Source organism: Vanessa atalanta, chromosome 4 (genome assembly GCF_905147765.1).
Source record: "Vanessa atalanta chromosome 4, ilVanAtal1.2, whole genome shotgun sequence".
NCBI lineage: Eukaryota > Metazoa > Arthropoda > Insecta > Lepidoptera > Nymphalidae > Vanessa > Vanessa atalanta.
The window spans coordinates 7,284,390-7,301,373 of NC_061874.1; the positions used below are offsets into that span (position 1 = coordinate 7,284,390).

Here is a 16,984-nt window from a genome sequence, read left to right on the forward strand (position 1 = left end):
TTTAGATGAAAGTGGATCAGACTCAGAAGCCGCAGAAAGTACGAGTTCCTCATATTCTTCTTTAAGTGATTTCGTTTCCGAAATGGCTTCTTCTGATTTATCACCAGGTAAATTTAGAACCTTTAATGAAAGTCTTAATGAGGTCTTTTCAAACATTTTCCTATATTTTTTTTCTGTAACAGGAGGAAATGTTCATCAACAACACGTCATTGGAGAAACATATAATGCGGTTGTACAAGTGCCAATGACACTTTCGTCTTCATTAGACCCTAAAACTGTGAGTTTCTTTTTAACTATATTTATTTAAAATACCACTACTAAAAGCAATTTTATTAAATATTCGCCCAGAAATTATATACCTATATAATAGAACATATAATATATTTAATAATACATAGACTATTTTAATTTATTCGGCTGATGAAATAAAATGAGGTATTTCATTGAGTTTCGTTTTTAAATTTATAAAAACGACCTACTTATCTACAAATCGAGTGATTCCACTTTTTATTTAAAGTTGAGGACTTAGCTTTTTAAACTTTGATAATCAAAAAATAAATAACATAACGATCTATATATACAGGTATACAGCCCTCCATCATCACTCATGTTCGGCGAAGTAGAAGAAGTACGTAAAGAAGGGCGCGAATCCACGTCTCCGTCGCCATCCGCCTCCAGCTCCGAACACAGCGACCTCTCCGATGATGACGTGCCGGGTGTCATGGATAGGCCCGACGTTATCGACACTCAACCGGCGCCTGTGAAGAAGAGCGTAAATTAATATATCTTTCAAAATCTAGAACCTAAATAACGCTATAGAGAAAATAATTCGTAGTTTGTGCGATCGCTACTTTACTTAATTATTAAAAAAAAATACGTATTGCAGGTCCTTTCTGAAATAATGGGATAAAAATTACCTTATTCTCATTACTTTTAAAATGAATGTATAATCGTTTTATTTTGACATAGGACACGGACAGCGGTAGCTTGGGGCGCGAGTCTGACTCCAACTCGACCACGACGCCCGCCACTATAGCCTCGCGTCGCCCCCGCACGCCCGCAGAGCCCGACGCGCACTCCGCCGCGCACTCCGCTGCACACGCGCACTCCGCGAGGACTAGGGTATGACACGAAGGAGCACATCCAATTATCGCCGTACTTTAATATGAGTGATGCTCGTGTTTACAAAATGTCTTATTGTGCGTGAGGCGACTACATAAGAGAGAGACAGCAAAAAAATAAAAAATAGATTATGTCATTAATATTAATATGATTTTACCATGGACGGGGATCGCCTTCGTGAGTGAACCATACTTCATTACCGCTAGAAAATTTCCCTATTGAAGCGAACTAAATCGGAGTAAAAATTAAAATATTTCAATTTATTATTTAGCTTTTAGTAGGACGCAGGGTAGGTAAGTCGTAAAGTTTGGTTCGGCTACACCAATAATGCTTATTCAAAAAAACGAGCAATTTCTAACAAATATTTCCTATTTATTTAATTGCAAAGATTTATAAAGTTTTGTTCAATAGGAAGCAGAAGCAAGCACACGTATCCAGTTATAACTAACATGACGTACGTTGCTTATATTGCTTGATCGGTGCACATAGCCTGAAAACAGGCTAGTCTTGTTTTTGTCGTCTCCCACGAATAAATAAATGGTTACACATTTTTGTTAATAAATATTTGGAAATTTAAATTTAATGTAATACATAATTATCGTAGAGTTCAAATGCGGGAGTTTCAAGACAAGCATCACAGACGTCACTACTGGAACAATTTGCTGCACAAGCGAAGGAATTAGTGCGTGAGACCACGCGTCAAGGCAGTCAGGAGGGCTTGTTAGCTCACATGGACAAGGTTTGAAAAAACTGTTATTTTAAAATTTAATACACAACGAGATTTAAATAAAAGCACACTACTTACACATCTTAATTTATCTTATTATAATCATAACATGAAGAAAGGAAAAGTAGCGCAAGGAGAAGATAAGAAAATGTTTGCGCCTTTCGACAAGGTATCCAAATATAGTGCGGCAAATGCAGTACAAATTAGATACTTTTATGCTGTGACCATTACCTACCTACTTCAATAATGCGTTGTAAAATTTCACCTATGCCTTAGGATTATTCATTACTATACCAAAATAAATTAGATAAGCAAGTCGTTTAGTGAAGTAGCTATTTTTAATACTGTAGTGTAACACATTTTGCACACTCGATTTACTAAGTACATATAACAGACTAGCACTCATCGCTTCACAAAACATTCACTAAAAATATTACAATTATTAGCGTAGCGTCACTCATAATTTACAAGTATAACACAATATATACTAGTTACCACTGGCCAATCATATTATTGCTAATCAAACATTTAATTTTAATGTGAATTATTATTATAATATTTAATGCGTTGCCCTACATACATGAAAATACATATATCTCATGAAAATATGTTTTCATTTATGGTGATTGTCATTGTAAAATAAATATTTGATTTGTTAGAGAAAATGCCACATAATAAATATCTTAACTTTTAATTTTGAAATGTTATAGCTAACATTGCACGCCAAAAAGGCGGCTGAAGAAGCATCGAAGAGTGTTCAAGAAGCTTCCAAGTCCGCGTTGGAAGCGAGCAAAACGGCAACAGCTGTGAGCAAGAACACATTTGAAGATCTAACTTACGTGGGCAAGTCGACTTTTGGAGATTTCACTAAAAGTGCTAAGGAAGTTGCTGCGAAAAAGGGCTTGCTGAAAGTTAGTAGTAGCTATAATGCGATTTTTGTAATCGATGTAATACCTACACATCAAAATATATAACCTGTTTTCATAACTCATCAACAGGGCGAAAGTCAAGAAGGGCCTCTTCCACCGAACGCAAGAAGAGATTCTACAGCGTTACAGACGACGAACTTACTCGCTACCACTCATCGAGATTTCTTTTCTAATATTAGCTCTGATTTAAACGGCCTTGCGGCTTCCACCTCTAGCATGTTCAGCGACTTCTTCGGTTCGAAAGGTATTAAATATTTTTAAAAGCTAATTATAAAAAATATACTGACACTACTGAAGAAGATTTAACACACATATTTATTTGTATGGCAAGATGATCGACGGAGAACAAAAGGTTTTCTGATGACAGTTGAGATATTGGATCACTTCACAGCATTTTTATCTTCACCAGCATTTTTCACGTTTAATTTTTCAGAGGAATTTGGTATAGGATTTATCGTGGATGCTGAATTTCATCTTCGAAATCGCATCAAAGTTACAAATTACATCCACACCACTTCTATGCCCGAAAAACCACAAAAGCGTGTTTTTTAAACCATCTTCTGCCTCGCACAACCACTTTTTTGGAATTAGCTGTCGCTAGCATTTTTTTCTAACCATCAAGAAAAGAGACTACTTATTTCTTAAAGGTCAGCAACACACCTGCAAGACTTCCGGTGTTGCAGGTGTCCATGAGTGGTGGTAGTCACTTTCCATCAGATGAGCCTCCTGCTAGTTTGCATTTATGCCTTAAAAAAACTAAAATTAACAACAAAAAAAAAATCGCAACACGGATAGGTTCCCAGTAAAATCATTTCAATAATTTTTCCTAAAGTAATTTTTACTAAACTTTACCGCAATTGATGGATGAATGGATAGCCCATAGTAAAGATTTGCATGTTAAGCCGTGACGTGTGCCAGCAGGTAAGCAGCCGAAAGAACCAGAGGGTGCACCGCTGTCCGCTACGTTTGGACCATTCTCGCAAGGTGCACGTGGCTTGGTGCAGCGCTCGCCACTCATCCGCCACGCCGCGCCCACGCCCGTAGCGCCGCAGCCCACCACGCGCTCCGCCAACAGCGAGAATCAGGCATTCCTCAACGATGTCAGTTTACACATTATCGATAATATTTGGATAGCGTGAGGCAATGTTTTTTATTTTGCCAAAAAAGAAACGCGATTGAAAAATACATTATAAGCATTATAAACATTTCTTACAGTTAGTGCAACACGTTCTGGAAGGTGAAGGCGTCGGATGGTTAAAACTTAATCGTTTGAAAAAGCTGATGGAAGACGAATCTTATAGAAATATGGTGCTGAGTAAGCTGAATAAAAATTTCAACAGAAAGACGACTCCTACTGATAAAGTGGACGATGTGGTAACTGACGAACTTGTATTTCTTAATATGAATAATAGTTTATATGTGTGATAGACGATAGTTATTTTTTTTATCACTAATCTAATTACTATTCATTCTGCAGTTTATCAGCAAAGCAGTTTGGAAGGGTATGCTGAAAGTACTGCAAGCAGTAATCCATGGCTTAGAACACACATATTCAAACTTTGGTCTCGGTGGAATGGCTTCTGTTTTCCAACTAGCGGAAATGGCACATACGCATTACTGGAGTAAAGAAGTCGCGGGCCTAGAACATGGAGGAATGGCAGGATCTGCACTTTCGGAGCACTACGGAAGACATGATATTGAAACTCCTTCATCTACGCCTTCTTCCAGAAAAAGTTCGCAGTCAGGTATAATATGAATTTTAACACCTAAAATAAAAACGACGCTCGAAAAATATAAACGAAACTTTATATTTTGTAGATGTTCCGGTCGTTAACTATCCAGAAATGGATTCTAATGACTCTCAGAGCACAACGGAGATGTTTAAGGATATGTTGAATCAGAAGAGAAACCAGCTGTTTAGCAAATTGACGTCATTTGATTCCGATGTAAGTGACTTTTTAGTCTCTCTGACAAATTATCAATGTTGTCAATTGTTATTTTGTTGCATGGTGGATATAAGACCGCATTCCAAAGTATATAATGGAAGAAATGGTGCTCTATTTGTGTCTATATATTTACATATTAATAAAATCTATGCATGTTTCCAAATTTAGCTTTTGTTTGTATTGAAACTACATTGTATTAAAAAAAACAGTAAAGAACTTCGTATCAGTATTTCGTATATAATGCAAATAAAATAAGCGTGCTTTAGCTAATAATGTTGCTATATGTTAATGGAGTATTTCATTCATACTTTGGTGAGATATATATATATTTTAAATATAATAATTACGACAAAATATAATGAAGCATTATTTAATATTATTTTAAAATCGTATTGTTAATATTAAGTGAAATTTTAATAATGATTACCTTATCATTTGATGTACGTATATGTTAATTTTAACTATAGAGTTACGTAAATATGCGCGAATCTCATTACGAGTATATTGAGATACAAAATATTTCTGTTAACATCTCCTTCCTCCATCGTACATTTTAATGTGCATTTCAGTAGTATGTTTATATTTTGTTGAATTAACGTAGCTTACCCTTAATGTTATAAATACTTTATCCCCACGAGTATGTATAGTGCGTGTAGTAGTCATTTAGCGGCTAGGGCGAGGCCGGCACGGTGTAAGGGTGAGGTGTGCTTGTCGCAGGCGGCGACGTCGGAGTGCTCGCAGGACAGCGGCTCCATCACCACCAACCGCGCCACGCTCGTCGACCACCGCGCCTCCTTTAAGTCCAATCTATCTGACACCGACGTCATGTTCCTTAATGTAAGTCCCCACTGGCTTGGTGTATGCTTCGCCGTCGTGTTGTCTGCATTAATAAAATTTACTAATTTATAAAAATATTCTAGAAAATATATAAGTAAAACATTAAAAACCTGTGCACACAAGCGCATCAACTGATTATATCGTTCTATAATGCACACTCCATGATTGTGTCGGTAGATATGCATGATTCTGATTTTATTTGTGTAAGGTATCTAGTTTGATTGTTTCCATTGTAGTGATACGTATTTTGTGCAGATTTTCTGGTATTTTTTGTGATAAAGACAAACCATATCTGAATTATAAAATGAGAGATTTTAATAATATCATATTCATATAGAGTTTTGTAAGTGCAGCCGGGGACTACCTTGGAATAATAATTTTCATTATTTCAGCAAAATTAAAACTTATGTCATAGATTTCATTGCAATCGCCAGGTTAATCGCGCTACTGCCAAAGGTCGTACAGCGAGCGTCTACTCAGCCAAGTCGACGTTAAGCGGCCGACCGATGGCAGGAGTGCCTACGACCTCGCCGATTACGTCTCCTGAGACGGCCCGTACTTATCTCTTTCAAGGACTTATTGGTAATATTTAGTTGAAACTGTTATGATTACTTCTTAATTGCAATCACACCGTTATAATATCATTTCATATAACCATATATCTATCATTTTTTACAAAAAGATCAATTTAATTGTTAACATTTTTTTGTGCTTTTGTCCTTTACTTCAATAATGAGATTTTTGATTTGTATTGTAGGCAAAGAACGATCGAATTTATGGGACCAAATGCAATTTTGGGAAGATGCATTTCTTGATGCTGTTAGTCAAGAGCGTGATATGATTGGTATGGATCAAGGAGCCAATGAAATGATGGAACGTTACAAATGTTTGAGTGAAACAGAGAGGAAGCGTCTCGAGCACGAAGAAGATAGACTATTGTCCACTGCTTTGTATAACTTGACAGCAGCAATGGTATTGTTTGGAGTAGAAGCAGATATAGTTCGAAATAAAGTGCGACGACTGTTGGCTAAAAGTCATATCGGACTTGTCTACAGCCAAGAGGTCAATCATCTTTTAGACGTCGTACATAACTTGGTACGTTAGCCTAAAGAAACAACTTTCACAAAATATAAGTACATATATATTTTTTTGAAAACATTCATTAAGTCAAATTAAAAAAACATGTATTTAACACTGTGCCATAACAGTTTTTAAGATTCAATGCATTTGCAAACATTTCTTGTGTAATATTCTTTTTTGAGCGTTTTGAAACTGTGAGAGATAGATTACCATTTACGATTGTTCAAATGTATCTGGTGCATCACAAAGGGTTACTTGAATAATCACAAGATCCGATTCGGTTGGCAGCACGGGAACGACATAACGCTGAAGGCCTTGGGCTCGCGACAAGTGCGACGCGCCACCTTCACCGTGCATGAAGCCGACGCGGCCGGCGCACTGCGCTTCCTGGAGGTGCGCCACGACGGGCTCGTGCTGCGCACTACACACGGTACACACATACGATATTGTTTCCGGTTATTTTTTCTAATTTTCAATTACTTTCAGGATCAAGCCACATTTAGTAAATACCTTTTTTTTCTTATTTAGTTTTGGGACTTTTGTCCCACTCGGCTACGTCAGTCCCATTGTCTCTACTTCGTTTTGTTTAATAAATATTTATTATTATTAGTCATTAAAGAGAATTCCAGAGCATCCTGGCAGATTATGATAAAGAACTGATATTGAATACTCTGAACAAATCCAACATCGAACAAATATGCTTTTAAATTAGTTAAGGGTAACTTTCTCTGATTCTAAGTGTTGGCACATTCCAAAAATATATTTTGATCTTTTGTGTTCTCTAGGAACTATCGTCGAGAGGTGGTGGTACGAGCGTCTAGTGAACATGACGTACAGTCCCAAAATACGCGTTTTGTGCCTTTGGAGGAAAAATGGTGGTCAGACGCAGTTACACAAATATTACACTAAAAAGGTATTTCTTACATGTTCTGAGCTCTATTCTATTATTCACTCCATTTATGACGAAAAATTAGGTTTGGGATCTCTATCGTACATATATGACCCTACAAATGTCTTGATAAAATGTCAGGAATTACTTCTACTACTACTACTAAAAAAATACATTAAATTATATTTTGTACAACAAATATATTTTACGTTGGATTATCTCAAGATTATATTGTTAAGCAACCTGTACAAATATATAGTTCGCGCGCAAGCAGTTGGCTTGTTGTAAATATATGTTCTTTGGGTACCGTTAATCATGGTAAAAGAAGCACGTAGCATAGCATAGTAACATGAGTAGGCCGATGAGACGACTGGTACACATTCTACCGCCATACAATGCTTAATATTGTTGTGCGTCGTTTTAAAAAAGGAGAATGAGCCAGTGTAACTACAGACACAAGACACATAACGTCTTAGCTCCCAAGTTTATTTTTAGATACTTGCGATGCTTGGACTGACTAAAAATACAAGAAAATTCTTGTTAATTCACTTAATATACTATGTACAAGTAATCGCTAAAAAATATAATAAATATATCTAAAAAAGTCAGAAAACATACTTAATTATTTTTTTATTATTGTTCCTTGTTAAAAGAGATGTATACATACAAAATATTTAACTAAAAATTACCATAAACTGGAGCAGTCAAGTCTTTAAATCTTTAAAATAGTATCTCCAAGATAAATGAACCGTCCCCGACCGAAGTCGGTCTGAAAGTTGTTAATGATATATTGATATCGGAACTAAATGATATGCTCCGCAGTGCAAAGCGTTGTACTACTGCATCAAAGAGGCGATGGAGAAGAGTGGGCGGCGGCAGGACGCAGCCGAGCTGGGCGGGGAGTTTCCCGTGCAGGACTGCGCTACCGGGGAGGGTGGACTCATACAGGTTACGCATGTGCTGACGTTAACACTAAAGGGCTTAATCCGTGTTCCCAAATCTAGCCCTGAATAATAATATTGTTGTCAATGAGCCAAAAGGAATTATTCAGTTCAAGGAAGAATTCCGTATTTTATCCGTTTATTTTTCATTACTCGAGCGACAAAATACCTACTTATATTATTTACTAAATGCTTTTAAGAAATTGAAAAATATTTGATCTTGTAATATATTTTTTTAACTTTAAGGTGTGCATGGAGGGCGTTGGACTCCTGTTCCATCACAGCAAGGTTGGTTATTAATTTTGCAGCTAATATTTTTTTGTCAGCTTAAGTTTATGTTTATAAAATAATGATAAACCAAAATCTGAATATTTAGTTTAGAATTGAAAAGACTTCAGTTTTGGTACTATCATTACGTGTAAGTACAGGTAAGATAAAAGTCAATGTTCATGCTTTATTTTGGGAAATATCTCAATACAAATGATGCAAATAGAATGTCGTTCAAGCGATTGTGCGACAATCTATAAAAATGGGACGGCGTCCCTCGCTAAACGAAGCTTACCGTCTGAGTATTGTGTCGGTGACGTTAGTGCATTGCATTATAATAACTTACCTCCGTACTCAAGAGTCTCGACATTCACGGAGACATTGATGTCGTATAAATGAAGACTTCAGTATTTTATCTTTTTTAGCTGTATTGCAAACATTACATCATACGATTCGCTTAATCGACGCTCCCTAGCAAAATGATTCTGTCTGTATTTTATATATTGTAATGACTTAACAAAATGACCTAGCAAGGACCACTCAAATTTTCCTATTTCGTATTTTTATTACTTATTTTATATGTGTACTAACGATACAATCACACTGTGCTGATCATGTTCTCCTATTTTTATTTTTATTTTATTTAACAGCGGTTTAATTTTATTCAAGTTTACATTTATCAATTAAATACAGCTTATGTTGAACGAATATCGTGTTTTACCCTTTTTATCTATTACTAATTCGATGTAATAGTTAGTTATACTTTATTACGTTCTAAGGTTGTCCATTCGAGTTACGTATCTAGTCCATATATATTCACATATGATTCGTGCATGTGCTACTGGTCCGCAAGCCGGCGAGGCGGCTCGCCGCTCCGCTAGGAACTTTTGAGATGGTCCTTGACACGCGCTCGGCCGCCCTCAACTAATATCTTCTTTTTGTCTGTTCTACCCTTTCCGGACCCGCCGAACCCGCGCCGCTGCGCTGAAGGATTTCGAGGTACTCAGTGGTTCATAACCTAGTAATGGCAGACTGACGATGATCGACGCGATCTTTGCGACCTCGCGATCGTGTCGTGGTCGCCGACGCGTGCACGTTAGCGTTGATCGTTCGAGGTCGTAGGGCTTTACTTGTAGTTTGAGGCTTACCGATTGTTTTAGCCGTTGTTAGCGTTGTTTTAGTTCTCCCGAGTGCGGCGAGCGCCCGCGCGCGCGTTCGTGCATGCACATAGACGCCCTTTGTTTATTTGTTCATTACCGCACCCGATAGCTTGCATTCGTATCACGGATCGTCCGGCGAGCGGTTTCGATCTCTCACTCGCACCACGTGCTGAGAATAATCGGTCCCCTACACCCGAACCCGAGCGAGCGTCACACGAGACAAAGCTTACCGACGCTAACACGAGGTCAGTCGTAGAGCATTTGCCATCTCACAAGTTCTGGCGCGCCACCGCCCGCCTCCCTATCCGTCACGCCACCCGTCACGCCACCCGTCACGCCACCCGCCTCGTCACTCGCCTCGTCAAATCCCTGCCTAAGCACCGCTTCCTTCGCCAGCAGCACGTTCCTCATCTTTCTACACACCTTGTTCCAATCTCACCTTTGCAAGCCTTGTTAATACTCATGTCACGTTAATTCTATTTACCTTCCAAGTGTAAAAAATCCTCGGTTTTCATAAACATTTATAACGAGGAATTTGCAATGAGTGAAATTACCAAACATCTTCGATCCACTAGATATTTATGTCGCATGGCTGGCATGTATGCATTCCTTTTATAGGGGCATGAATGTTTTAAATTTATAATACTTACTGATAATGACATATATATACAATATTTAACAATATATAGCTTTGTAAAATATATGATTGATGTGTGTTCAGTAGTTTTAATATATCATATAAGTAGTAGCTTTGCATGTTCTAATTGATTTCATGTAATTTATACATGTGTGCCTGCTTCGACATTAAAACTCAACATTTTTAATTCATCCAAGAAATATATCAATAATTAATGTATACCTAAGAGAGATAGTGTATAGCCGTAGATTTAGATAATGTTAAGGCTTTTGTGTATTTATATATCTATCAGAAAATGTCGTCGATAATATTTTTAGTTCGGTTTCGATCATAATACAGAGAAACATAACAATTTATACTTAATTAGGTAAGTTTCAGTAGTAGTATGTTATTGATATATGTTTGACGATGAAAACTTTGACAATTATCGAATTATGTGTGTTGTGTATGTATGTGTAAGAGAGAGTTACAGAGAGATTGGTCAAAAATGTTTTTCTCGTGTCGTTTTTTAGAGCGAATCGACTCAAAAGTAATTCAAAGCATCAGACATCTAAGAATGATGAAAAGCTGATGAAATTATATTCGACTTAACAAGTTTTTTTTCTCTAACACTGGTCCGTGCCCCGAAAAGCCACTTCAAGAATTGTGCCGAAGAATTAAGTACACATTTAAAAAGTGATTAAAAAGAAAATTTTACGAAAAGTTTTATAATGGGCTACTTCATATACAAAAATTATATGATTCATTTAAAAACTATATCATTGTAAAGTACAGAAACTTTGCGCCTGTGATACAACATTAGTGATGAAAACAATCTTATACTCGTAGGTACCTTCTTGAATTAAAAAAATGGTTAACGCTCTCTGCTTTAAAACTCGATCATGAAGTAAGAATTTCTTGCAATGCAAAATTATCGAAGTGCCACAAATAACTTCAAAAATATTAAGAACCAAACCTGTCGAATACCGTCCAAAAATTGGAAAAATTACCTATTTCAATATTTATTGCTATGCTCTTGTTATATGATTAAGACATTTTGCGAAATTACTTCAAAATTATAGATTTAGTTCAATAGATATGACCTTGAAACAAATTTCCTTTATATTTATTATAGTAGTATTAACTTGCAGTTTACTTAAACATATAGAAACATCGACAGAGAGCACTTTTTCACCTAACCGTAGTGTCTTAGCGGCGTAAAGGGCTTAACACGCTTTTTCAAGGTGCACTAAAAGGAATCTATCATAGGTAGATATCTGCCAGACTGCGTTTTTAGTAAATTTTCCATTCTCCGTTCTAATATTCTACATTATGGTATTACTTAGCTTACTGCAAACGCAATCTGTCAAGTCCAGTATTCCTAAAGGAAATCGAGGCTGCGTAGCCGCATAATATGTACGTACCTGGATACATTTTGTGCTACATTCTTAAAATCTATTTTACAGTTCTTTGTGCGACTCGATCACATACGAAAATGCTTCACACAGAACGGCGGTATCTTCGTTTTAGAAGAATTTAGTAAGTGCATAATTGCTCTCCGCTCTAAGAAATCTTAATTATAGAAACAATGATTCAAAGGTAATCTTACGAAATTATCTTTCGGCAGATCCCAAAACGAGACAAATAATACAGAGGAAATACAAATCGATAATGGTAAGGTATCAACCATGCTTGTTCAGCCATCGCCTCATCTCCTTTTCATTTTTTATTTAGTTCATGGTTCCTTGTTTTATGTTGTAGGCAGAGAAAGTAGTGCTTGATCTCCATCGTTTCTTCTCGATATGGCTTACTCGGTACTATCTCGTTGTCGAGGTCAATGGAAATCAACCGAATTATGCACCTTACGTTTCATAACTCACTCTGATGTATGTACACGTCTTGTTTTTATTTTTAACCTACTATTTTTATCGCTTTTTCGTCTTTTCTCGCCTTTACCTCTCTTTTTAAGACGTATGGACAAAAGAGTTCCGTTTCCGCTTTCTTTTAAACTTAATTTATATTATCTTTATCATACATTATATATTATATAAAAAAGTTGTATAAAGTTACATATTTTATAATTTTGTACTGTACATACATATTATAAGTACTTATGTATATATTTTTAAAATATTATAATAAATGCACCGCAATCGCTCTCACTGTCGAGTACCCGTTCTAACTTATGTATTAAATTTGAAATATAAAAAGTAGAGTTAGAAAAGCTTGTCCTTTTTTATATAATTTTATTATCCCACGCCGTTTCTTATTAAAACCTCTTTTCTATATATTTTATAATAATATTGTTCTATAAAAGCATAACTATGGCTACTATAACAGGCGGATCAGATATGTTACGCGGTGCTGTGCGTGTTCTCATACTTCGCGGCGGGACACGAACAGAAGAAGGCAATCTTGGAGCAGGCAGCGCGCATACAGCCGACCGCCGCCGGCAACATCGAAGTACCCGTCACTACGCGGACACAGTCTAGTCCACAAGTTTGTAACTTAAAAGTTAAAATTACTTTGCATAGATAATATCAATATTATCAGTCGGCCTAATGTTCGTCTAAAGATACTCTTATCTGACAACAGTTCAGTTCTTGAACTAAAACTTAAACAAAATACATCAATCGTGGTTTAATACGGTAATATTTTTTTTTCAATTAATGGTTACTCCATTATGAAAGATTGACGCGATCAATGTTATCAACTAGAGTCTCGTCAAGGATCTGTGCTGAGAATAAAACGATTCAAATTCCATTTAAATAGTTGGCAATTTCTGTTTGCTACTTCTGCAGTTATTCAACAATAATTAATCAACAGTTTATCAATTTTCGAAACGTCTTCTTGTCATCAACGCCTGAGTGCTTTTAAGAAATCAATTACGGCACGGTGACTATTATCTTGTACAGTTGTAATGTATGACCGCTTTCACAATTCAAAGGTAAACAATCCGCGATCGTGCTATTTTAAACGGGCTGGTCACCGTACTTTGGCCGTGAATAGACATGGAAGCAATCATTTGACACACACACACACGTTTCATTTATATAAAATTATACTTGATTAAAAATAAACACATTATTTTATTTAGATGGATAGGCAGACCTCGGACATTCGTGTTGGGGTAGTTCCCGAAAGACGGGTACCGCCAGATAAGCAGACGCGGGTCCTGCCCGATAAGCCGAGAGTGCTTCCAGAACAACCTAAGCAACCTGATGGGGGTGGAGTTGAGAAGAGAGGACGTGAAAGTTCAGAGGGAGGGAATATTGACAAGAGGGAGAATCGGGAGAAGTCGGAGAATACGCATACAATAGCGCACAGGTCCTGTTCGATTATATCGTCTAAATTTGTTTCGTTTTAAGATCTTTGGAAAAAATAATTATAAATGTAAATTATTACATGGACATACCTAAGACCTTAGAAATAAGTAGGTATTTTTTAAGAAGAAGGTGATTGTTTTCGTCCAATTTTGAGTATTGATACTGCCATTTGGATTTAATTGGCATTTCATAGTGATAATCAATTCGATTTGATAAAGTATAACAGTAGGTATAGTCGAACCCGACCAAATGTAGTATACTCAAAGTCTTCACCAATCCGCACTGAAGCAACGTGGTGGAATTAGCTCCAAATTGCATTGTTATCTCTAAAATAATTGTCTTGTTTAAATAACATTTACACTATATACTGTTGAAGTATTATACTATTTTTACTAATTGTTATATGCCTAAGACAATCTTTCTCCTCTGAAGGAAAGGAGGCATTTGCCCAGCGGTAGGTCGTGTAGAGATACTTTACTTTTATACCCCAAATGTCGGCCCCGAATACTGAAAGCACAGTTTTGGTGATATTGATTCGATGAAGGAAACCATATGCACAGGACGGAGAGTTTGCCGCCGCGCCGCCCGCCGCCCCCTGCGCCGCCGCAGACCGCCCGCCTGGCGCGCGCACATTCGCAGGCCAGCCCGCCGCGCCCGCTCGAACCACCTACGGTACCATCCATAGTTGCTAATAAAATATCAGGCCACAAAAAATAGTAATATTATTTTAAAGTATTGAATGTTATTAATAAAATTATTATGTGTTATCAAAAAAAAACAGTTTTTACTTAACCTACATGAGATAAAATGAAGTTACCAAATATTAATATTGTATTTATGCAACGTATTGCGTCGATGCACTTGTCATCTTTATAATAGAAAAATAAAATAAATTCAATAACACTATACAGATTCCGCCACGGCCAGGAGGGGCACGCACGGGCCCACCGCCGGCCTTGCCGCCGCGCCAGCAGTCCGCCGCCGCCGATATCTGTACTAGTCCTAGGTATTCAAAGAGAACTTATTTATTTATTTTCATCTATTTTAGGTTATTATTCATAGCACGATATCACGATAATCATCAGTGTAACCAATGATTTAATTAAATATTTGAATACGAATCCCTAAAAGACATGTAGGTATGAGCAAGTACTTTTTACCTACAGAGATTCCGCATCGTCGAGTCCTGTGCGTCGCGGCACGCTGTCGCGTCAGAGCTCGGCAACGTTCGCGCCTACCAACCCTTTCACTGCGCCGCGACACACCGAGTTCGTCATACCGCAGCGTAACAACTCGCGCCGCCCGTCCGCTGATAGAAATTGAACATCCTTGTGTTCGGTCCCACGCTATTTCTGAACCTTTTACGTTGTCTATGTAGAAAAAACGTTATTTAATTTAGGAAGTGATTTCTTCTCTCTTTGTAGCGAGTATATATGTATTAGAAATCACGTACACGGAATGGGCTTTCAATGCATTATTACGATTACGATATTCAAAACAATCACTATTTGTTATTCATCCCAGAATATCTTATTAAAATATAAGAGCCCTGTATTGTATTCAATTAATCAAAACAATTGATTGTTTTAAGTATGTTGATCGAGGGCATCTAAATGTATAAAATCCAAATGCAACTTACTTAGTACCTACTATGCCGTCAAAATTTAAATTTAGTTTGTTGTGTCCTGATCAACTAGCACTAGCAAATGCAGCAGACAAATCGTGCTATTTAAAAAGGTGCGATCCTTTTCTTTGTTAAAGTAATTTTTTTTCTATTTTCTTCTGTACATCGGAAGCTTTACTAAGACATCAGGTCAGGTCTTCGCACGCAAATCGCTATTGGAAGGGATGAAACCACGCAAAGTATTATCTATATATAATCTGTAGGCGTAACCGGTAACCGATACAGTTAACGTTTTATTTTTTTACTTATTATAATACTAACATAACCCATTCCATGTGTACTAATTAAAATTATACCTATTTCTTAAGGGTCATAAACGACCAGGAGTAAAAGCATTAAAATCCGACAATAACATAGATGTTATTCATAAAAAAAATTACACCTGGTCATCATTTCCTTGCACGTACACTTCATTTTTTGCAGAAAATATTGTTACAAATTAACAATGTAATAAGTACTATACATAGTTCCTATTCCGATGAAAATATCGCACGCTTATTGTGATCATAATTACTATATTTATTAAACGTGCAATATTTCAAGTATGTCGATTAATCTGGTCCTTTTTGTAAATCACATATATTGTCATAAAAAAGCTTGACTTCTGTTATCAATAATAGTGATATTATGACACGCAAATATAATATTTATTAACATAACATAATAATGAAAATTACATACAGCTCAACCCGCACCAATAGTAAATAATATCGGTGATAAATAAATATAGGGTCTAGTGGTGTTGCCAGTAGGAAAAATATTTAAAATAATTGACAAGTTATATTTTCATAGAGAAGAAAGATGTTTATAAAAATAATAAAAATTCAGTTTGTAGAAATAGTGTCTTAATTGTACTTAACCTATATTGTTATTAGTTTATGCAAATAAAGTTAGTAATTAATATTAGTTTCTTTAAAAGCGTTAAAGTTTTCATTATATAATTGAGGATATTTTAATGTAAGCATTGGCAGTATTTTGTTAACCGGTTCAAATGGAGGTTTGTTCTTTATAGATATATGAATGTAACCTAGTACGAAAGGAGAAATGTACCAAAAGCCTTTTATTATTGCGCTTCCTGCTCTGTTGCTGCATTCAATATAAGAGCAACATCAGGACTCTTTCGCCAAGCGTGATAAAGCATAAATAAGAAATGAAATCCAGGGTTTTCAGAGTTTAATAATTGAATTCAATAAACAATAGTGTTTACTTATGAATACTTTGTTTTATTTTACCCTTTTTCATTTTCCTAATAAATATAAAAAAATATATGTATTCATCAATTAAGCACTATTATTGCTTATTAATAAAGTAACAAGATTTGTTAAATTAAATAAATACAAGAACTAGTATATTTTTTCTATTTTAAATTTGTAACATCACAATAAAATCAAATTCATTATATTTTCGATTGTTTTTTTTTTTAATATTAAGACTATTGAACTACTATTTTTTCTAAAGTA

At 36.1% G+C, this 16,984-nt stretch overlaps 1 protein-coding gene across 1 annotated transcript in view; it reads left to right on the forward strand.

Moving 5' to 3' along the window:
* LOC125077571 (MAP kinase-activating death domain protein) overlaps window positions 1–16,715 on the forward strand; it is a 28,654-nt gene extending 11,939 nt beyond the window's left edge. Inside the window, exons 15-41 of the mRNA XM_047689519.1 lie at window positions 6–107; window positions 183–277; window positions 584–772; window positions 970–1,122; window positions 1,727–1,861; window positions 1,965–2,018; window positions 2,560–2,760; window positions 2,848–3,022; window positions 3,700–3,878; window positions 3,994–4,152; window positions 4,256–4,523; window positions 4,597–4,724; window positions 5,442–5,561; window positions 5,996–6,143; window positions 6,319–6,656; window positions 6,930–7,071; window positions 7,427–7,554; window positions 8,353–8,478; window positions 8,718–8,759; window positions 9,729–9,737; window positions 11,981–12,053; window positions 12,142–12,188; window positions 12,855–13,013; window positions 13,612–13,841; window positions 14,401–14,512; window positions 14,752–14,846; window positions 15,007–16,715. Of these exons, the coding sequence (XP_047545475.1) occupies window positions 6–107; window positions 183–277; window positions 584–772; window positions 970–1,122; window positions 1,727–1,861; window positions 1,965–2,018; window positions 2,560–2,760; window positions 2,848–3,022; window positions 3,700–3,878; window positions 3,994–4,152; window positions 4,256–4,523; window positions 4,597–4,724; window positions 5,442–5,561; window positions 5,996–6,143; window positions 6,319–6,656; window positions 6,930–7,071; window positions 7,427–7,554; window positions 8,353–8,478; window positions 8,718–8,759; window positions 9,729–9,737; window positions 11,981–12,053; window positions 12,142–12,188; window positions 12,855–13,013; window positions 13,612–13,841; window positions 14,401–14,512; window positions 14,752–14,846; window positions 15,007–15,163 (3,764 nt within the window). The 3' untranslated portion in view covers window positions 15,164–16,715. The remainder of the gene's footprint in view (window positions 1–5; window positions 108–182; window positions 278–583; window positions 773–969; window positions 1,123–1,726; window positions 1,862–1,964; window positions 2,019–2,559; window positions 2,761–2,847; window positions 3,023–3,699; window positions 3,879–3,993; window positions 4,153–4,255; window positions 4,524–4,596; window positions 4,725–5,441; window positions 5,562–5,995; window positions 6,144–6,318; window positions 6,657–6,929; window positions 7,072–7,426; window positions 7,555–8,352; window positions 8,479–8,717; window positions 8,760–9,728; window positions 9,738–11,980; window positions 12,054–12,141; window positions 12,189–12,854; window positions 13,014–13,611; window positions 13,842–14,400; window positions 14,513–14,751; window positions 14,847–15,006) is intronic.
* The last annotated feature ends 269 nt before the right edge of the window (window positions 16,716–16,984 follow it).